The sequence below is a fragment of the Triturus cristatus genome, chromosome 4_1 (assembly GCF_964204655.1).
Source record: "Triturus cristatus chromosome 4_1, aTriCri1.1, whole genome shotgun sequence".
In the NCBI taxonomy this organism is placed as follows: Eukaryota; Metazoa; Chordata; class Amphibia; order Caudata; family Salamandridae; genus Triturus; species Triturus cristatus.
Window position 1 is genome coordinate 1,191,045,513 of NC_140585.1, and position 23,877 is coordinate 1,191,069,389.

General features: G+C 42.1%; 1 protein-coding gene across 2 annotated transcripts in view; it reads right to left on the bottom strand.

Moving 5' to 3' along the window:
* The window catches only part of FBXW9 (F-box and WD repeat domain containing 9), a 128,404-nt gene that overhangs the window by 13,426 nt on the left and 91,101 nt on the right, over positions 1-23,877 (bottom strand). For both annotated transcript variants that reach the window (XM_085654456.1, XM_085654455.1), the window contains exons 9-10: positions 18,131-18,220; positions 15,910-15,975 (exon numbers count right to left, since the gene is read on the bottom strand). In XM_085654456.1, the coding sequence (XP_085510582.1) occupies positions 15,910-15,975; positions 18,131-18,220 (156 nt within the window). The remainder of the gene's footprint in view (positions 1-15,909; positions 15,976-18,130; positions 18,221-23,877) is intronic.

Sequence of the window (23,877 nt, forward strand, 5' to 3'; positions counted from 1 at the left end):
AGCTGAGACTCTGCCGCAGACCCGGGTTCTCTGATCTTTACCTCTCCCAGACAGCCACCCCCAAACCAGGCGTGTCACCACTGTAAACTTGGGCGGGGAAGGGAGAGGGGTCTGCCACTGACCCAATTGTGGTTCGTCAGCCACCACTGTAGATCATTTGCAGTTCCCTTTGATATATGGACAAAGTCAGAGAGATTCTTCTGATGCTGTACCCACTGGGACTTCAGGTCCCAATGCAGAGCTGACATATGCCAGCGCGCATATGTGACCAGTATGATGCAGGAGTCCATGAGTCCCAGCAGCCTCAGAGTCAGTCTCACTGAAATCCAGGATAGAGGCTCAAACATTGAAATCATAGCCTGAATATCCTGGACTCACCATTCTGGAGGATAGGCCCAAAACTACACTCTGTCCAAAAGGGCTTCGATGAAAGGGAACATCTGAGGGGACTCAGGTGTGACTTCGGCACGTTGACAGTAAACCCCAGTCAATGCAGGAGGTCAACAGTAGTCTAGAGGTGGGAGGCGACTGCCTGGGATGAGCCCACCTTCAACAGGAAGTTATTGAGGTAGGGAAGTCTGGAACCCCGGACCTCTGCAGATCGGCAGCGACTGTCGCCATCACCTTTATGAAGGTGGAGCGTGAGTAAGGCCCAAGGAAAGACCAGCGGACTGAAAGTGCTGGTGGCCCACTAAGAACTGCAGGTAATGTCTGTGTGCCGGCAGGATGGATATGTGAAAATAGGCGTCTTGCAGATCCAACGCTGCCATTCAGTCTCCAGGGCAGACAGGACCTGAGCATTTTGAATTTCTCTTTCTTCAGGAAGAATTTAAGAGGGTGCGGGTCTAGTACAGGGTGGAAGCCTCCATCCTTTTTTGGCACCAGAAGGTAGCGACAATAGCAACCACAAACTGTCGGCACTCTCTCAATGGCTCCTTTCGCCAAAGCAGCCTACACTTCCTGACGCAGCAGAGAAAAATGGGCCTCCGTCAGCTGGTCTGATTATGGTGACATGGGCTGCGGGGTTTCTGTGAATTGGAGGGTGTAAACCTACTGATAAATTTGGAGCACCCATTTGTCTGAGGTTATAGAGTGCCATTGAGATAGGTGGTGCCTGATCCTGCTGCCTATTGGTTGCCCGTGATAGTGAGAATGCATAGTAAACGTTTTTAGAGGCTGTGGTTCCTGGGAGGGGGGGTGGGGCGAAAGGACAGAACTCTGGGCTTGGGTCCAACGGGGCTTGTGGGAACTGAGTCCACAGCCACAAAAAGGACTGGGTAGCCTGTATGCCACGGTGGTTGGGCCTGAATGAATGCAGTTGTTAGCCCCTACCATTGCAATGGATGGGACGAAAGGCAGAGTGGGGAAGTCGTGGAACCATGGAGAGTTGCAGCGATCAGGCGGTGGCCCTGCTGTCCTTAAAGCACTTAAAGACTTGCAGGGATTCCTCTTCAAGAGCGTAAATAGAAGTTACAAAAAATTATTTGGAAACATTACATCTGTGGGCTGTGACACTCTGGGATCACAAGAAGTCAAACTGTACCTCAAAACAAAAGAGGAGGTTGAGGGTAAAGAAAAAATTATAAGCAAAAAGAACAAGGGACGATGGAATGCTGAACAAATAAAACATTCACCCCAGTCACAGATCTGGGCTTAATTCATCGTTGTTTTGTTCACAACACTTCCCCAGTTTGGACCCAACCATATGCAAATCAATCTTGACCCTGCTCCTCATGGGAACAGTCCAGCCCGAACTGCCAGGCCAGGTCCTCCCTGGACCAGAAACAAGAATCCTGGAACAGGGTTCGGGGTATTACCCCGTATCAGCCAGGCCACCTTGAATGCAGTGACACAGTGAGCACGGAACTAACGTCTAGGCATACCCTTCCCACGTAGGGTATCAAAAGCGCAAAAAGAACAAATGATGGCTGGAATGCTTAACAAATCAAACATTCACCTGAGTCACAGATCTCTGTTTAATCCATTGTTTTTTTGCTCACAATGCCACTCCAGTTTGGACCCAGCCATATGCATATCAGTCTTGATCCTGCTCTTCATGGGAACAGTCCAGCCCAAACTGGCAGGCCAGGTTCTTCCTGGACCAGAAACAAGCATCCTGGGACCGGTTTCAGGGTATCACTCCTCATCCACCTAGCTAGCTTGAATCCAGTGGCACAGTGAGCACGGGACCCACGTCTGGGCATATCATTCCCACTTAGGGCGACAAAAGCAAAAAGACAAAAAAACAAATGATGACAAAATACTGAACAAATCAAACATTTACCTGAGTCACAGATTTGGGTTTAATCCTTTCTTTCATTGCTCACTACGCCACCCCAGTTTGGACCCAGCCATATGACTGGGGGAGAATGTTTGATTTGTTCAGAATACCATCCATCATTTGTTCTTTTTGCTTTTGTCCCACTAAGTGGGAAGGGTATGCCCAGACACGGGTCCCTTGCTTGATGTGCCACAAGATTCAAGCCAGCCTGGCTGATGAGGGGTGATACCCTGAAACTGGTCCCAGGATGCTTGTTTCCGGTCCAGGGAGGTCCTGGCCTGGCAGTTCCGGCTGGACTGTTCCCATGAGGAACAGGGTCAAGACTGATTTGCAAATGGCTGTGTCCAAACTGGGGGGGCGTAGTGAGCCAAAGAAAATGATGGATTATACCCAGATCTGTGACTGGGGGGTGAATGTTAGATTTGTTCAACATTCTGTCCATCATTTGTTCAATCTTTTTATTCTTTTATTTTACAGAGTTTTATATAGCGCGAACTTGACTCAGTATCGGGTATCAGAGCACTTTACATAGCACCAGTTGCGTTACATGTGGACAGATTCTATTGTTTTTAGGCACGGGGAGATTAAGTGATTTGCCAAGAATCACAGGATGTTCAACGTCATTGCAGACTCGAACCCGGTTCCCTAGACTCGAGGTCGACCGCCCTAGCAGTTAGGCCAACTCCTCTCTCATATGTTGATTTAGCATATTGGCGCCTGAACAGAATCAGAGATTCAAAAGGAAAACCAATAAAACAATAGACGGCTCTGTGGAAAGGTGGATGTCCTACAAGACAAGTTTCCTTTGTTCCATGTTCAACATATCATGGCCATAAAAGTAAGGGAGTTCACTCAAAAGGAATTGTGCAGAAGACTTGGCCGCAAAGACAGTGGTTCATAAAACAGTAAGCAGATCTCAAATGAAGGTTGACACAGGCATTTTGGCAACAATACAAACAAAAGCTAAAGGGGAAAAGCCTCCAGATGGCTTGCCCTGTAAATATTCTAACACTTTTAGTTCACATAACTTTTTAACTCTCCAACGGCATTCCTGCCTGGAATGGGAGCCAGAGTAATACATAATGAGCAGGTTAGACTAGAACTAATTAAAACATCTCATGAGAGGTTAGTGTCTGCCCAAGCTGGCACAAGTGCTATTGTACCTATGCTACAGCAGAGATACTAGTGACCGTATTTCTCTAAACAAGCTAAAAACTATGTGCGGCAATGCAATATTTGCCAACAAATGAAACATTCCACTATTTGAAGGCCAGCGCAGACTCCCTTATCTCAGATCGCCTGTTTGGTGCAATTTATCTCAAATCATAGTGGACCAATAATATCAGCTGATCGGTCTAAATATATATTGGTTGTGATTAATTCAAGCTTCCAATTCCTATGGGCTTAGCAACAAAGATGCTCATGCTTGAGCAGTTATGAAAGACTTGCAGTGCTAGTAGTCATGGGGCTGTTCATACTTTCCATTCAGGCAATGATCCTGCGTTCATCACAAAGGCGTTCAGGGATGCTATGTATGCTCTGAGAGTAAGTCTGCATTACTCGCAGCCCTTTAGTGCACAGAGCAACGTAAATGGTATGATTAAACAAGTCTTGACCAACGTGGTGTTAGGTACAGGCTTGAGTTGGCCACATATTCTTTACGGAATCTAAAGAATATTAAATAATCTGCCTAGATGAGTATTAGGTGGTCGCACCCTGTACAAGATGCTCTTTGCAGTATCTATGTACCAGACCAAGATAATCCTGGAGGAAGTACAACATTTTGACCTAGGCATTTGACTGTCTCACAGTGTCCAAGAGGTCAAAGACAAGCTCTCTAATTTAAAGTCTTTGACTCTGCCACGGGTGACGAGAAGGTTGTTAAATCTGCAGACAGGTGGATCCCCAAACTAGGGGATCTGGTTCAAGATGAAAATCCCAGATAAACAAGTATTTAGGCCATCCTATAAGCCCACCCATTTACGTTCTTTATTCAGAAAGCAAACACATTTTAATTTTGCCTCCAATGCCTGGTTCCAACAAAAACAGAAAGGTCAATCGATCACATTAAAAAGCACCATGTGGCCGATTCTGTTCACCATACCACTTCTGACAGCAAGAAGCCTCTGGACAGAGCCTCATAAAACCTCCCTACTCCGAAGGAGCTACTCCAAGAAACATACAGCCATGCTGATCAATTAATTCCTAATCCAAGGACCCACTAGACTGCTGTGTCGCCAGCTTTACACAAAGTGCCAGATTCCACAGAGAAACCAGAAGCTGCAATTTTGGCAACAGCCTCATCTACTGCGTTGGTTTATTACGAAGCCCCAACTGAGCAGGCATTAGTTGAAATGATGCTCTTGCAAAAAATAACCCTTTATGAAAATGATTCTTACTTTGAAAAAGCTGATTTACCAACACACTCCAAGGCACTCGATATCATAGATTACTTTAAGCTTACTATTGGTTTCGTGGCAGGTATCTAATACCACTGTGATCCTATTACTGGATTGCTACTGGAGTCTTCTTTCATCTAATGTGGCTCTTCATGCTGACTGTTGTTTTACTTTTGTTAAATAGACATTACATTCCCACTAAAACTGTGAATTTACCTATGGTTAGAGAACTGTACCCACATTTTTCTTCTCACAAAGCACGACGAGATCATCAAGCTTTGCATACCACCGCATATCCTGTGCCGGATGGAATGGTGTGGGGAAAAGTTCCTTATCAACTAGAGGGAGCTACGGAACTCTTGCAGATCTTCTACGTTTTAAACATTTCCATGGATGATATAATAATGCCTGGTTCTTTTCAGGTGCATGGGACAGCAAATCAGATAAACTTATGATGTAACACCTTCAGGCCTGTACAGTCCCTGATAATGAGGATCCTTATTTATATGCTGATAATTATGGATAAATGTACTGCCAACACTACATACACAGAAACACAGAACTACTTATGCACCAGATACAATTACACACATGGTAACAGTAGCAGGAACCGCCTTTGAATAGTCACCTGAATTTCTTAAAGAAATTCCATTATTTCAACAATGCTGACAGGACAGATCCTTAAACTTTATTCAGAGGGGCAAGAACGGCTCTAAAGGAACCTTATTACCAATAACAAACTGATTTATTCTCAAGGTTATTTAAAACCTCGAAATACAAGGCTATTAGTAAAAGAATATATTGATGACAAAGTATTTAGGGAAAACACAATGTTGGCATATTCAAGGTAAAGAAGCCTTATTCTGAGCATGCATAAGACCTAGAGAAATAATTTTCCTGAATGAAACAATACAGTAGAACGCCGGTCGGGAATTTGTGACCACAGGGGACTTAAAAACACCCTCTATTCCAAAAATGTACTCAACACAATTTCCAAATTGGCAGAGGACATAAAATATCACAGATGCTGAATTAAATGATGAAATTCAAAACAATATGTATCACTCAACCAAATTACATTCTGAAAGTATAGCCCTGTGGCCTACTGATTCAGAAATATGCATGCATCGATTTATTTCCAAAACTCCTGGTCCTTCAGTAGATCACCCAGACCCCAGGTATTAAAGACATATACACCTGTAAGTTTTACTAAGTACAGTGTGGGTACGCTGTGCCAACGATGGCTAGCACATTTCAGCTCAACAACTAGGAAAGAGCACCTGTCCACAATTCGTGAAAATATGAATTTCAATGATTTCCTCCTAGGTCCACATCCAGTGAAATTTCATAGTTGCAGCAGGTTATGAGATATAAAATGAATGGCAAAAATACTAAGAGAAAGACGCTGCAGTAAGAATTAGACAAGCGGACAGAGAAATTCGATAAATGACACAAAGTAATAGACAATGGCATACAAATGCGCTTAAAAAGAGTATATTCCTTAAACAATATATTGTCTTCAGCCCTTGATCTCCTAAAAGAGGACTTTTGTCTCCTGATACATGGACTGGCTCACTTGAGAGCAATTACACAGCTTAAATGGTCACTGCGGACATTACAGTCTGGAAGAGTACCCTGGCAGCTTCTCAATGAAAGCACCATGTTTGAATCTTTTAACTGTGGCAGAAGGAGGGGGAGGTGAATCCGCAGGCCCTAGCTCCACCACAGATGCCATTCTGAAAGATCTGAATGCTAGTCTTACATCAATTGACCATAAACTGGCTCTGTCACTACATAGCTGGATAGACTGATGGAAGAAATAGATTGCCAGATCATACCTCTAGATGGTGCAGAAAGAAGGATCAAATACATAATAGGTGATAGGAGGCATGCTTGCAATTTGTCTAACCACCCAATTGCAAGCATTCCTCCCATCACCTTTTGTGTGTTTTGATGTACCCCCTTAAGTGGCAGGGGAATGCCAAGGTATGGATTTCTGTGCTCACTCTGCCACTGGAACCAGGCTACACCCGACTAAAGAGCCCCAATCAGGGCAAAACCAGTCTTTGGTAGCTTGTGTTACGGTTTGGGGAGGAGCTGGCCTGTCAGTTTGGGCTGGACTGCTTCTATTGGGAGTAGGGTCAAGACAGATTTGCATACAACTGGGTCCAAACGGAGGTGGCAGGTGGGCAAAAAAAAAACATGGGTTGGAATGCTACCTGAGCAATTGCCAGTGGTTAGACAAACTGCAAGCATTCCTTGTATGCCCAGTTTGTGCCCTAGGGGGATGCAGCAACTACTAGCCAATGGGCTACCAGGTCCCCTCCTGCCTAGTGATGACTTCCTGTGAAGTGTGACATCTATCTAGCCCAGAAAGCATCAGAGGATGAAGCATACCACGTGTTTAACTGCTGGGTAAGGGTCCTTTTAAATAAAGAGGTTTCTTTCCCCACCCCGTTATTATTTTTCTGAGAGGAAGGCTAATTACTTAGCAATACAAGTTCTCTCGCCTTTGATATTATGGTTTGAAGCAACTGGAAGTGGAGCAAACCTGTACATTTGACTTCTCATTACCTCTTTGCTGAAAGGTTGGTAAATCTAGACACTAAACTAATGGCCAAGGTACTGGTGAATCACCTCTCACAACCAATGGAAAAACTGGTTTATGACACACAGTTCGATCGCGAACAATCTGCGCATGGTCTTCTCTGGTTTGTGTTAATTAAATCCTGAGAGGGAGGCAGCTCCCTACTGGACCCAGAAAAAGAATTTGACTGTCTGAAGTAGTCCTTTCTCAAAACGATATTGGCACAATATGGAATATCTGGATAGTTCCTTAAGGTGCTGATGCTATGTTACATGCAGCCGGTAGCCAGGGTTTGGGCTATTGGGCTAACATTCGATGTGTTTACGGGCTCAAGGCAGAGCTACCCACTTTCACCTCTACTATTTGTGTTGGATATTGACCCACTGGCCCGGCATCTGCAGGAACATCACATACACAGAGGACTGAGTTCTTGGGCTGATGGGCTGCTCCATTCCATGTATGCAGACAACATCTTATTTTTTGTCAGAGACGCGGATTAGGTAGATTTGAAAAGAACAGACAGATATGATGCCCGTGATGTTCTTATTGCCAACTGGTTTGAAGCGGAGGTTCTTATGGCACGATCGGCATGCTGGGCCTGGAAAGGCATTGGAAAGAAAGACTGGGGTCCCGTACTTGTATTCACCCGTGCCACTATTGTTGAGTAACCCTACTTTACAGCTGACTAGCGAAAGTAAAGTTATAGAATCCCTCTGGAAGGCCGGCCTGACTGAGATGGGTAATCTATACATAAAGGGGTAGTTCATGACTATAGACCACTTCAAGAATGGGTGTGATGCATTCCCCCTTAGACATTTTTACATATCATAGGCTGAGATACAATGCACAAGACAGACAGCCAAGATTCCCAACAGAGCTGCAAGAACTTACACATCTGACATAGATTGCGAGGACCTCAGATGCTACAGCGTGTTCCGGGAGGTATAAGCAGGCAAGGGAGACTGACTTTGGGATTGAACGTTCTGAAAAAATATGGGAATATTGCTATTGGCAAATTCAGCTGGTAACCCTTAAATATAGGCATATGGGTCGTATTATAAATCCTATGCTGGGCCTACTTCACACCAGCAAAACAATACAGGTTAGATTCGAGAAGATCACATCCCTGCCCCACTGTCAAGCAGAACATGCAGATTTTATACATCTAGAATGGCTAAGCGGGCTGACACGAAAAGTTTTGGGTGACATTTTTATATCCTTATCTTGTGTGACAGGAATCACAGTAGAACCTGATCCGTTGGTGGCTTAGTTAAGCTATGTCCAAATAATACCACAGACCTGTAGGAGGTTTGCAGCAGTGGTTTTGCTACTGGCAAATGTAGGGTAGCCCTACACTGGGGGGAATGCATATTCCTAAGAAATATTATTGGATATAAGATTTGAACATATGTAACAAACGATCAGAGATATATGCTGAACTGCAGCCCTTAATTTCTAGGCCCAATGACATATGGGAACCCCTCCGGATGTTCTTGGCACAAGAAGATGTATCACCCGTTGGGCCACAAGGGCAAGAATCCCTTTGGAATTCAGAGGACTCCGACGATTACATGACAGGTCATGCATATAGTGCAAGACTAAATGAGATTGATGTGAATAGTGTTATTGGAGTTAGATAGCCGCTCCTTTAATTGTTATTATGTTTGAAACGCTAACTGAAAATTGATCTACAATAAAATTTAAAAATAAAATAAATACATTTATTCAAATCTTCCTAAAATGCTTTCATATATAATGCTACTATATGCAAAATGTTATTCAAATGTCTTTTTATGCAGTTCAACGTTTTATCCAAATTTGTTCATGTGCAATTTTTTTTATATGGTGTTTGAGAGAAATAATGTATTATATGTAATGCTTTTAGTATAGTCTAGGACTAAAAATTAGTCTAGCTCAACCCAAAATCTGGAGATTGTTATAAACTCTGTGACAGTGCTCACTGTTAGTTTGTTTTCATTCCGTGCTTCCTGTGAGCTTTTCTTTAGCGTTATTTTATTTTTTTAACAATTTTTATTAGAAACAGAACTGCAGCGGTAATGGCATTACATAGACATCTCAGCTGGAGATACAAGCATTTTAGTATTCCAATATAACCTGCAATCCATCAGGAGCACCAAAGATAACACAGAGCGAAAGGCCGAGCAGTATAATGAGGGTTACAATTACATCTTCGGGTCTGGGCACACCACTTACACACACTATTCTAGTTGGCCCGGAGGTTTATGTCATCCTGTCTGCACTTGCCACCTCCATTATTGCGTGTCTATCCCGAATTTCTTTAGCGTTATTAAAATGTGCTGATATCTTCATGACCGACAACTTGCTGTTGTTTGTTACAAAGATGGATGCTTACTATCAGCATGTGGATCGAGCTCAGCATTTTGCACTACATTAGTTTAGTTGGTTCAGTGTCTCCAAAACCGGTTTTATTTTGTAAATAGGTCATAAAATCAATGGCCAAATGGTACAAAAACCCCAGTATTTGACCAGTGATTAGGAGAGGTATTTGCAAAAGAAATAACGCAAGAGGTAACACCAGATTGCCAAGCCCCTGCTCTCAGTCAGAGTTGATTAAAGAAGCCATACTGAAGGCGTCTTTCACCTAGAGCACAGGCTTCTGCGGAAGTGCTCTGATAAGGAATATCCGCAACCAGCTATTCATAAGTATGCTGCAGGATCTAGCCTATGAAACTCACAGGGCAGGCTTTGCTATTTAATGCAGTAGCTGAGGTTTAGCATAGTATTTGGAAAAAGTATTATGATGTTAGGATTTCAGAAACTTGATTACAATGTTAGAAACATTTATCTTGTTTTTGCTGATAGTTACATGCTAAACTAAATTTATTTTTGAATTCTGTTTGGTTGCCATGCATATTCTATACACTAGACTGAGGATTTCGAAATAAATATTTTAAACTTCATGTCCACATGTCTTAGTCCCATCTTTGAGTGTGTTATTCATAAATGAAAGATAGTTTTGATTGCAACTATGTCCCAGAACTCATCTATAAGAACTAATAGTAACCTGAAAACACTGCTTGTACAGTGTTGCTCAGCAGGCTAGCGTCAATGCTGTGGTCCAGCTGGCTTTCTAATTCATTGTTGATGCATTGAACTAAGTCCTTGCATTAGAGGGTTAGAAACCCAACACCTGCAGCTTTGGGGACCCCCAGATCTTGTATCAATTGATTTATGCCCACTTTACTCTGTTATTACTCCATATACTGTCCTAAGCAACAACTTAGTATGCACTTCAATTACAACACCTGAAACCAGTTGAGGCAGAGTCCATGTTGGCTTTGCTATTTCAGAACACGTTAACTTTTTCTGAGTGCAACCTGACCTTTAAACCGAGATCTAGCAGTGAATCAAGGACAGCTATTTGCACAACTGTTCTGTATTATGTAGTCTTCTGCCTTTCTCTTTGGAGTGCATTTACTTTTCTTGTGCTTTGTGGCATGGGCACAGTCATCATATGAGGATGTGATACTCAAAAGCCTTCCAAGATTTGGAGGCAGTGCAGATTATTTTAGAATGTAGGGGTGACCCACTCAGAGGTGGTTTAACTCACAGTGATGCAATTATGGCTCTAAGCGTGTTTACCATTATGCTAATCTCAGGAATGAGTGTAGTGTATTTTACTAAAGTACTTACATCCAATCTGCACCAGAACCTGGACTCAGTGCCTAGTCTCTGCCGTCCCCGCAACCTACATTCAACACTCCTCAAGCAGGAAACCTCTTAAGCCATACATAGGACACGTCTGACACAAGGCTTACCCTGTGTTAAGTGTCTGCACCCACCCTGCCACAAGCGGCCAACACCCACCATGCACAGACTTTAGATATACACAGTGGCTTCAAAATCCTCAAAGAAGTTCTGGGAATAAACGTCAACAGTTTATGTATGTCCTTGTTACAGATAATTTGTCTGCGCCACTTTATTATTTAACTAGTTAACATAGGCACCTGCCCAGATTTCATTTGTGATGTCACCAGTGATGCCATCAATGATTTAAATTAACATGTCACGAGTGATGTAACATGTGAGGTCATAAGCAGTGCATGATGGGGGTGCAATTATAGCTAGTTCACTAAACTATAAATAGCATACTCAGTGATTTGGTGTTTTTTTACATTAGCGTTTGCCTCATTCCAAAGTCACTTTAACCTTTGTTTTTTTCAAAATATATTTATGTTACTATCTTATAATTATGGAGCTGTTACGAGACTGAAAAGATGGGTAGGCTGACTAAGCAATGTGGAAAGAAGATGCTATACTTTTGCGCTTGCCTTGCTCTTTAACTATTTTGACCCCCTTCAAAAATACATTATGCCTCAAATAACTAAAAACCAGTAACTCTCCTCATATTTTTAACCCCCTGGTTTTACTTCAGTCTAATCCTCAGGCAAGGCTTTTAATTGAACAGCTCCTATTCCGGCAAGATGGCATTCAGGTGTGCCTCAATTTTGTCTTGAATATAAAATGTGGGCGCTCTAGTTGTTCTCTGTGGTAATGTTATAGTTGATTACTGTTGTATTCTCTATTAGAATACTCTTGCGCTGAAATCATGTCTTCAAATACTCAGAGTCAAATATAAATGGTGTGCGCGTCACAGCGCTGATTATTGGCTAAATTAACATAGACTGGAGTGCGCTTTATCGCACTAGGACCCAGCGTGAAGATTACTTTCAAAATGGAGGCACGCAAGGTTACGTACCGTGACCTCCAATATGACACTGACGTTGAATCGACAGAATTCCAGAGGAGAGCGTGTGAGAGGAGCGCGCGTGTGAAAACGCTCGCGCTAACGCTCGAGGAAATGCGGTTGCCGTGCAGGGTTATACGCACCCACAAAACAGGGGAAGAACGTGAAATACGACCTGTCACCAGGATCCACTTAATCCGTAGGTAGCTTCCGATCGTTTTTCTTCTTCATTATTTTCAAATGTTTACAACGGCAAAGTTAGGTTGTTATGTCGACAAGAATGAAAAACGGAATGCTGCAAAGGTGATTGGCGAAATCCCAGTCGTCGCCAAATGTTAAGTTGTTGTAGTCATCATAAATTACCACAGGGAGATGGTAGATGGTTTAATCAAGCACATTCCTGGAGGGAAAAATACACGTGCTGACTTCCTCTCTAGGTGTCCTTTGTTTGAAGAATCTTCATGCAATTTGATTGACGACAACGAATGTGTTGTGGGGTTAATAGATGGGTTAGTGGTATTAGAAGGGGCCATTACTCATTCTGAATGGATTCAATGCTCTCTGTCAGATGATCTACAGTGTTTAATTAAAAAATTCATTGTGAATGGTTGGTCACATGAAAGAATGTTATGTGAAGGTTTAAGACCTTTTCATAAAGTAAAAGAGGATCTCACCATTGAAGGTGATATTGTTTTGAGAGGGAATCTTCTAATTCCTCCTGCTAAACTAAGGCTCAGGTTAATCAATTTTGCTCACCAGGGTCATCTGGGTATGACAGGCACCAAAAAACGATTAAGACTATTTTATTGGTGGCCTGGGATGGATGTTGAGGTAGAAACTTTTGTTGGTCATTGTACTAGTTGTTCTATGTCTGACAAGTCCTTAAAAGTGCGGAACACACCTCTTCACCCTGTTGTATTCCCGGATGGTCCATGGGAAAAGTTAGGCATTGATTTTATTGGTCCCATGTATAATATTGATTCCAATTTAAGATATGCTTTAGTTGTAGTAGATTATTTCTCAAAATGGGTAGAGTGCAAATTCCTTCCTCAACCTTCTACGTTAGCTGTAATTGAGTTACTCAAGGATCTATTTCGTCGGGAGGGAATTCCTAAGAGCTTAATTTCAGATAATGGTGTCCAGTTTAAATCGCAAGTTGTTTCACACTTCTTGGAAAATTTAGGAATTAAACATCTGACTGTTGCTTTGTACAGTCCGCAAGGTAATGGGATGGTGGAAAGGGTCAACAAAATGATTAAAGAAACCATCCAGCTTGCGTCTTTGCAAGGAGACAACATAAATGAAGCAATTCAAGAAAGATTATGGAGTTATCACAATACTCCCCACTCCGTCACAGGTATACCACCCTTTGTTCTTCTTAAAGGACGTTATGGGTCGTCTAAATTGTCACCTTGCTGGGTTTTGGATCAAACCAATTCTGCTAGTAACTTACCAGATATCAACCAAGTACGTTCCTCTGTAGAAAAGGCTCAAACTAAAATGAAACTGGATTATGATGCAAATAAAAAGGTGACAGATCTTGATTTTATGAAGGGGATTTGATTAAGGTTAGAAGACCACTTGGTTCAAAAAATAGCAAGTCTAAGTTTTTTCCTTATACTCGCATTGTCAAAGTTTCCAAACATGCAGTTCTAGTCGAAAATGGCAAATGGTGGAGCAAAAGGAATGTGGTGTTAGTAAAGAATGATGTTCAGTGTGAGTCTACTGGTGAGAATCACAATAATGAAAAATTTTCTCCTAATCTGCATTTTTCAAATCGCTCTATTGGCCAAAGTAATATGAGCACTAATGACTATGTTGTGGCACAAGATAATGTTTTTGATGAGCAGTCTAATGTGTGCAATAATTCAGATGTTTTGTTTCCGGAAAGAGAGGAGAGTTTGGAGGTTCCATCTTCAGCTCAAGATATTAGAGGTAGCACAAGAGTCACTCGTGTTCCTTATTACTTGAAAGACTATGTATTACATTGATTTAATTTTGTTCAGTTCAAATTGTCAGATGATAACGCAAGTTTATTTTCTGTTCCCCATTGCCGGCAGGTTTTCTTGTTGTTATTATTATTTGTTTTGGGTTTGTTTATTTTAGCTTATTATTATATATTTTGGGAGCTTTTGTGTTTGGTGTTAAGAGGGAAGATGTGTTGTATTCTCTATTAGAATACTCTTGTATGTAGGTTCCAGGTTCTGGTGTTCAGGTTCGGAGGTCGACAGTTGTGCTGGGATCTCCGGACCTGATCGCCACGGTTTCCTGGGCTGCGTGTATTGGCGAATAAAGACTCCACTTCTTTTACCTATCTACCATCTCCCTGTGGTAATTTATGATGACTACAACAACTTAACAATTACTAGGGGGTTAGCTGACAGACAGCATTTGGTGTTGGAAGTACGTTTTGCTCTGCATGTCAAAACGTTTGAATGAAACGGATGAGAAAGATATTTGAGAACTCATAGAAAATGTGACCTCATTCTAGCTTTATAGCGCACTAAACATAATTTATATGACAAAAAGAATCCCCTTGTTTTTCTTTGTTTACTTCTGTATCCAATGTAGGAAATACCGTTTCTGTTTTACAGCTTTGATTCCATCAAGATGCCGTTCAGGTATGCCACACTTTTGTCATGAATTCTGAATTTTAGAGCTTCAGTTGTTAAATGAACTCTGTGTATGAAGTTAACTAACAGATTGCTGCTGCTGTTGGAAGTACACTTTGTTCAGATCATCAGACTTTATCGTAACGTATCAGGGGAAGATAGTGTGAATTTTTTTTAAATGTGCAGTCATTTAGCTTCTGTAGCACCTTCAACAACCCTTATGAGGTTTATCACATCCCAGCAGAGGATCAGTGATAAATGCCACTGTGTGTAAAATTGTATTTTTGTTTAGCTAATAACTTAATTGTCATTTGCCGAATCTTTACCACCTCACCTCCTTCCTGGACAGTTTTGGCATAAAACGTCAAGTGGGGGCTGAGAAAAAGGGGTGGGATCCCAAAACAAAATTTCCTTATGCAGTTTCCTTAGGGAATTTTAAACACCGCTACAGCCAAAACAGCTAAATGGAATTACACTGCATTTGGCAGAAATGAGAATTTAAGGTTCAAAATGTATAGACATCTGGACGGCTGGGGTCACAGCTGTCCTGTGGAAGTCCCGCTGGCCCACAACTTAAAAAAATACCACAATCTCATCAGTCGAGGTTTTTTTTCCACCTGTCGGTTGCCTCACTCTCGCAGGAGTGAGAAGCTCCTGCAAGTCCCACGGAAGCTCGCACTCTGATTGGCTGGCTGCAACATGAAAAGAAACTACTATCTTTGGTTTAATCAGCATCCTCTTCATGATAGGCATCAAAAAATGAACATTCGTAGTGCAATGAGGGTTCACTGTTCGTTGCACCATGCAGGCAGCAGTTTTGAATATCAGACATCCACAGACAAAATGTGTTCCTTAACATAGTATTCCCCCCCCAAAACTATTCTCTCTTAATTGCATGTTAAAATATATTATTTTTACTACAGACAACCAGTGTAGTACAGTTTTTTTTACTTGCTGCTTTGAATAAACATTTCCCAGTTTAAAACAAAGTTAACTTTTCCATGGCAACTAGCCACACCCAAATAAACATGATATCAGATCATAGCCTGTGCGAACAGTGTGACCACAGCCGAAAAGAAACTGACCTTGCAGTGAGCCCATGACCGATAAGGCTTTAATCTGGACTCTTGTCCATGACACTACAGTCAGAGGCTGGTATCAAGCACCTGACACTAAATCATGTTGAGTCCTTGTGGGGCTCAGGTTCACCCAGGACACATCTCATCCCGCAGGTGAAAACTGCAGTGAGTGCTTTCAATCACCCTAGGATCCCTGCTTTCTCTTCATTATGCAACTCTTACCCCATTCATCACGTCACAGTGCTCCCGGGAGTAAAGCGTCCGCGGAGGGTCTGTTGGAATATGAACCTGTAAATGAGACAAAACGGAGATTATTCCATTTCATGGGGCCTGGGAGTGGAGCAAAGGGGAGTGTGATAGCACAAGGTAATGAGGGAAGGGGAAGAAATTACAGAGTAAATTTTAGAGCGAGTTAGGACTTGGAAAAAGCAAATGAAATCCTTGATAAATCGCAATTTGTAGTTTTAATTGATTTGATCGAAACTCTGCATCTATTTGAAGTGTTTACAGAGCAGCATTTGCAAATATATTTAAACTAATGCTTGTGTTTTAGTACTGAACACTAGACTGGCATGGAAGGGTGCTCTAATGAGCAAGTGGACCCTAAGTGACCTAGCTCTGACAAAAGGAAGTTTAAATAAATGAGCATTGGCAAAGTCAATAGATTTTGCCTTTGAGACCTACTAGCGCTGCCAATGCCTTTTTTCTATGTTGTACACCATACAGCGTGAACAAAAGGAAGGGGGGGGGGGAGGTGCAAGGATGCAGCCAAGTCATTTTGTTTGTGCATGCTTGCTTTATTTACAGAATAAGAAGCAAACAAATTAGTGACAATAAAACCAACCAATTGTATGCAAGCGTGGAAACAAAATGTGCTGTGTCTTAAAATACTGCATTTATTGCTGTTGATATAAAAGATGACAAAGCCTGATATTGTGTGCATTGCAGGACTTTAACATACAGGAATTAATGCTAAAGCAGTATGTTAAAAACAGACACAGCGTACAGGGGCGCTTGTAATCTGAAAGAGTGGTTATTAAAAGTATTTAAATAAAACTATAAAAAAGGATGCATATTTAGAAAAAGAATGTTGTTGCTACGAGACTGAACATTAAAAAAAAAACATTAATATGTATAAAAGTCTGAATGATGACAAAAAATTAATATGTCTTTAAGCAGTGTTATAAGGAAATAATATAGAGTGTAGTGCTATGCTTATAATGAAAGAAAGTTATAAATGTACACAGCAACAAAGACACTTACTGTGCAAAACAAGCATGAAACCAAAGCAAACCGAAGCTGAAAAAAATGAGATAACAGCTGCAACACAAAGCACAGTGTGTCCGATTTAGCAGGGGGAAAAACACAAGTGAGAGATAGAAAACACATAGACACTCATTGAGTAATTGCAAAAATAGTTCCTGGAGAGCAAACACTCCTGGAAGAATAGGAGCTACCGAAGAGAGAAGTGGTAAAGAGGCTGCGCTCCACGAGACGGGCAAACACAAACTGTAGGGGCTAAAAAAGACAAAGCTAGTAAATAGAAGACAAACAAATGTGAATGATAAGAACCAAAGCCAATGGGAAGCAAAGGATGGAATGCATTCTTGGGTCAGCTTTTGCATGTCATCAACATGTCTTTCGCAACTAGACATTTGTGCTGTCTAGTAGGCTAACACCTACAAATAGGCTTGTTTGAGATGTTTACTTCTAAATGCCACTGTTATCTAGTTGTCATACCTGTGCTGTACAGCATAAAAGGAAACATTTACAAGGGATCCCAGTCTACTCTACATCTAAAGTACATACTTTGAGCTGCTTTGGATTCTGAAAAACTGATGTGGGTGCCAGCAGCACAAGATAACTTGCACGGGCTATTCACAGATGTTGGACCTCCATAGGTGAGGGAAAGCTAGCTCTGGCAAGCACAGCGTAGTAGCAACTATCCCACGCTGTCAACTAAGAGACCAATGAAAGTCATTCTCCCTCATTCTTGAGAGAGTGATAGAAGTCATTCTTCTCTCTCCCACCCAGGAGAGAAGGCTGGAAGATATCCTACTAGCGCCCCCAAAGAGAACGTTTTATAAGTCACCATACTATCCCACCATTGGGAAAGAGTAGCAAGACAACCAAGTCACTCTCCCTGCAAGAAGAAAGCGTGGCGGAAGCACTCTTACTCCCCTCCCACCAAGAGCACATTTCAAGCTATTTCACTCTACACACACAGAAGTGATTATTGGGAATGTGTACATTACTACACAGATTGTAAGTGCTAGCAAAGAGTCTATTCTGTACAACATTCTTTCAAACTGAGCAAAGGAGAGGGTGGCCTGAGTCTCTGCACCTTCAAGGGATACACAGAAATACAGACAATTGTACAACATATTCACCAAAAGAGTGTCAAGCTGGGAACACGCCTTACCAACCTGTGCACCCATCTCACCTTGATGGTCTTGTCTGTGGATGTAGTATACAAGGCTCCCAGTGAATGTCGAATTCCCGTGATCTGTGACCCATGTCCAACATCAAAACACTGCAAGAGTTACGGTCAGTAGGTCAAAGGGCAGAGTTATTGCCTTTTTTTTGTTACTAAACATTTTTTATCATTTTAATTTTCAGAGTAACAAGCATTACAGAGTTTCAGGTAAAAGCCCACCAAGAAGACTATTGAATTGCCCAACATGTTCTTGAAAAGAGTGCTTAGGGCCGGAGGGGAAGCATATGTTTTTTGACAATTTCGTGTCATATATTTTACACTAGGTTCAACTTAAATCATGGGTACTCACAAACATTTGTCATGGGGCCACAAAGTACTATCTGTAGTGTGATTGAGGGCCGCACTGATACCAGCAGGGGTGCGGTAGGGGGTCTGGGTGGTTCGGGGATTAGGGAGAGGAGTTGGCCTACCGGCTAGGGCGGTCGACCTCGAATCTGGGGAACTGGGTCTGTGTCTCAGCAATGACGCTGAATATCATGTGATTCTGGGCAAATAACTTTATCTCCCCGTGCCTAACAAAAATGAATGCGTCCTCATGTAATGCAACTGGTGCTATGTAAAGCGCTCTGATACCAGATTCGGGTCAAGTCCATGCTATATAAAAAAAACTCTGTAAAATAAAAAAAATAAAAATGTAAGGAGGTCTAAAAAACATGTTAAATAGACGGGAAAGCATTTATTTGCAGGTTAATAAATGCTTGCCTGTTTATTTAAAAAAATGTTCTGAATATTAGTGCTGAGCAACTAAACAGCAGCTTGTGCTGCTGTTCACCAGGGGGGCCGCATGTAAAGGTAAAGAGGGCCCCGGGCCGTACTTTGAGTATCACTGACTTAAATTATAGAACTTTCATGCACCATGGCGCTCCCACATCCCTCCCAACTGCCAAGATTATACATACACACTCACACGTTGGTACAAAACGTTTTAAACATGTGTGTTGATTGTTGTAAGCTGCAAATGGAACGCTACCACGAGAACATGCTGTGTGCTTAATTAGTGCCCGAAAAAAAGATACAGCTGAGCCAACATTTCCCCTGCCCATAATGCAAATTCAAATTATACAGCTTTTGTATTAGTATCTGTAATCTAGACACACAAGGGAAACAGAAAACAAGAAAAAGCATGAATTACAAACAGAAAATAAAACATAAAGTAGCACTGCTGGCTTCAGAATACACATTTCAAACATGCCTGTTTATCTGAAGCTTGTGTTCTTGTTTGCTTCTCTATTTCAGGCCTTTAGGCTTTTCCAAATCAGATATGAGGTCTAAAATGAGGGTATTTTATAACATAAAAGATGTGCACTTTATAAGCTGTTGATTGTCCCGTTTGTTTAAAATAATTCTGCTATTAAATGGCACTGAATCCCCTGACTACAAACATAGCCCATAAAATAAAGGTAGCTTTGGCGCAAAAGCAGCAGCAGCAGCAAAGTGAGTCCTTAGATCTGTTAAGTCAGGAGCATGTGGCCATTGGGTACATAGAGGCCTCCGATTGCTCACCACCGATTAATACAAATATTAATACATAAAGAAAAATCAACAGGCATATTCAATGACATTCAGCCGGATGTTTATTCAGTTTTTGGTTCACTAGGTTTTCGAGGACATGAAAATTGACCGTTAGGGAGGAAGGATTTTGCCCAGAACCACACACTTTGTGCAGGTGTGATTGCTGAGATTAGAGTCCAGGTTTTGGAATTCCACAGTGCACAATTCTACTACTGCATCTCAACTTCTACCGCAGGAGCGGATCACAAGGAATCCGAAAGGGTTTTAGGGTGTGCCACCAAAGTGCAAAGATGTGTGAGGAACAAGATACAGAGAGCATGAATGGGTTGAGGTTCAGATGGCCAAGTGTGAAGGGGCACAAAAGGAATATGAAAAATCACAAACGGGTGGAGCACAGGAAAGGAAGGCCCACACAGTAGGTGAGGGACAGGAACTCTTGGATAACATGGTAGTTATGGCCAGGAAATAATCTAGCACAGAGTTGCCAAGAAATCAAAACTGTTCCTGTTACCAAGTTTTGATGTGAGGTGATAAATGGAGTCACTCCTTGGCCTATTCTTTGCCCACTAGTACTAGTGATATTCTTGGCTACCTTCACTTTGATTATAGATGCAGAATTACACTGATTCACTTGCCCTGCACATGTACGTGGGGGCTCCGCACTAGCAGACCGAGCACCTGCACCCACACATGCTGGGAACATTCAATGAATGGCAGCGCATTTGTGTACTTACTTGAAGTGCCTGCACCGCTCACTGGTGTTCAGTCCAGCTGGGAGCAGTTGAGGTAGAGTGGAAGCTTGGGCTCATAGGGTGTAATGGTGAGGACTCTTATGGTTTCCCTCAACATGGCGTTTGGGCCTGGAGTGTAATTCATGTTTTCATAAACCACATCTTGTACATTCATGCCATTGAGTACCTGACACCAAATGAATCAGGACTAAGCTATTATGGCTGCTAGGCCATATGTCTCTTCTGATTGAGTGGCTCCTCTTTTGTGGCCTTCTTAGAGATGTGATTCACAACATCCGACCTCCTACAGTTTGCTCTCTCAGGCCACTGAGTTCTTCACTACAGGACTGATCTTTGTACTATGGTCCGTGCTTTTCATTCTTGATTGTCTACTACTGCTCTAGCCCTGATATATGTATATACACACACTGGATGTGTTGTGCAAAGCAAGGAACATAGAAAACGTTTTTATGCCTTTGTCTTTTTTTTCGTACGGTTATTTTAGACATAACTTTCCTTCCAGAGTGTGCCCATCTGCACCCTATGCTACTGTAGAGAGAATGTGCCTTCAGGAAGTGGCTGCCAATTCTTCAAGAAAGTAAAGAGTCCGCTCCAAAATCTAGCGCTTGAGAGGATGCGAGAACTAGGAGTTTTTGGTCCTTATCAGCTCATGCACCAAATCCAAGTAGTAAAGCACTCTGGTAATACCTGGCAGAATGAGAATAGCCTTCCTCGTTGATTCTCCTGCACTGGTGTCTTTCATAAATTCACATGCAAATCTCCTTCCTCACCAAGATTGGGTCTCACTATATCTAATTCTGTTATTACCTTTCAAGCTCATGCTAAAATCTGCTGTTTGGTGGCCTCAAGGGGAGTGGAGTTCAGTGCACTCTCACTTAAATGGCTGGAGGAGAGGCGAGTGTGCAACTAAAGTGACACTGCCAAGCCTTTATATGCATGCCTTCTCTTTCACCTGCTATTTTCAGAGTACACTGGACCTCCCACTTTGGCAATGGAGAGAGATATAGGCATGTGAATATATGAAATATACTAGCACTGGAGAACTGTAGTTACAGATAAGTAACCTTTTGCTTTTGGTTTATACTTATACTACACCTGCAAGACTACACGATAAGTGTAAAACTCAACTGGGCACAACATAAACTGAACTGTAGTTATAAGGATAAAACTTTTTTTTCTCCTGTATTGAATCGTTCATAGAATTAAATGCTTGTGTCAGAATAGCATGAAGAACATCGTACCATTTTTTTTAGCTATAGAAGATGGTGGGGAAAAAAGATTCATCATATTGAAAGAGATGTTGAAGCGCCGATGCGGGCTCTGTGTAGGCAGTGGCAATACAGGCAGTCAGTCAGTCAAAAGGACTTTATTCGGTTAATTAAAACCATAAAAGCATTCCATACACAAAATTTAAATTAATAGAACATTAATTAGCAGCAAAAATATTACACTAATTGTAAACATTAAATAATCAGGGACCGACAATCTAAAGTGCAACATTGTGAAAAACCTGGATTCGTTAAGATCAATTAAAATAAGCTAGATCATAAAAATCACTCATTTTTTCCTCCTTATTCTATAACATTAATTAGCAACAAAGATATTACACTGTTTATAAACATTGAATCATCAGGGACAGACAATCAAAAATGTAACATTATAAAAACCCTTGATTCATTAAAATCCATTAATACAAGCTAGATCATAAAAATCGCTCTCATTTTTTCCTCCTTATTCTAACTGCTGCAGTAGGAAAGCTTGCTATGCTAAAAGTCTCCCAGACATTGGACAGCAACTGTAAATACATAAGTGCTGGTTTTACCTGTAAAAAACCTTTGTCTTTTAGAATTGGGAGGATAAAACGCTTCTGAATGTGCAAAAAAAATGCTCACAAAAGAAAAGAAAATTCAATGTGTCCTGAGTGGAAAAGTTGTCACATGAACATACACAGAAATCCTCCACCCTTCTCCATCCCGGAGGGTCAGCAAGAAGAAAGTGTAGCTGATTCAGCCTGAATCTTACCAGGAGAAAGCGGTGGTTAGGATTAAATAGCACATTCAGACAGCCGCGGTCGGTAGTAGGAGTAACTGCAGGGCGGTGACGTGGGGAGGGGGAGGGGCAGGGTGGGGGGTAGTAAACTATGGATTACGGAGGTTTACAGGTAAGTTAACATAAATTAATAAAACGAATTTCGTGGCGTGCACTGCATTGCATTTGGGGATTCAGTGCACGCAACGAAATTCGTTTTACTAATTTATATGTTAACTTACCTGTAAAGCTCTGTAATCCATAGTTTACTACCCCCCACCCTGCCCCTCCCCCTCCCCACGTCACCGCCCTGCAGTTACTCCTACTACCGACCGCGGCTGCATTGAGATAGGGTTCGATTGCGCAAGACGTTTTTAGCAATCGGTGGGCGCGTACAGTTGATTTTACCAACTCCCTTTCTTCTCTTTCCGTAGAACCCATATATAAATAAGATTGCTTCGTCCACTTGCCTATCACCCTTTACTAGTTTATCTGGGGAATTAAATAGCTCTGGCTGTCCCAATTTCGCTGCCAGCCTTTTAACGTGACTCAGCCAGTGGATACGACTCACTTGATCTAGAGCCAAACAATCTCTCATAACTTCACGATTCAGTTCTAGTTCGGGGTTTAACCAGGTTGAAATCCATTTCAAAAGAGGTGCCATTGCAATACAGGCAATAATGTATTGTGTATGTGCAGCATGAAAATCCAATCAGTGGTTGATTGGACTTCTAAAAGTTCTTTGTTCTGTCCAAGTCCCTTCCTTTTGCAAGATGGCGTTGAGAGGGAAAGATATTAAATAGAATGACCGCCTCCGCCCTTCTTCGGCACAAGGAATAACACCCAGCTCCTACTTCTGTGGCTGGAACCCTCTCAATGGCCCCTTTTGGAACCCTCTCAATGGCCCCTTTACAAAAGGACTTGCACCTCCTGCTGCAAAACAGACAAGTGCTTGTCGGCCCTAACAGAGGTGGGTGGTGCAGGGTAGAAATAAATGGGAGGGCGTTGCCCCGTTGGATGATCAGGAGGACCCATCTGTCAGAAGTGATGTCCTGCCACCCCACTAGATAAAATGGCAGAGCCTACCTCCTAACAGATGGATGTGGGCTGAAAAGGACACACTAAAGCGGTTTTGAAGTTGTTAACAGAGGGATGGCGGTATGACCTGTGCATTGTCCCTGATGTTCTGCAAATTGCATTTGGGAGCCACACCCTCAACCTTGAATGTGTTGAGGGGCTTATTGCACTAGTGGCGAAGTCTGACGTTCTCAATATGCCTAACCCCTGGTGTGTCCCCGAAAAAGACAAAATTGTTGCGGGAACTTCCTGGCAGGTGTGGAAAGACCTAAGGAGTTATCTGTGACATGACTCGGAGTCCCTCCAGGGCCAAATCTGCCCTCT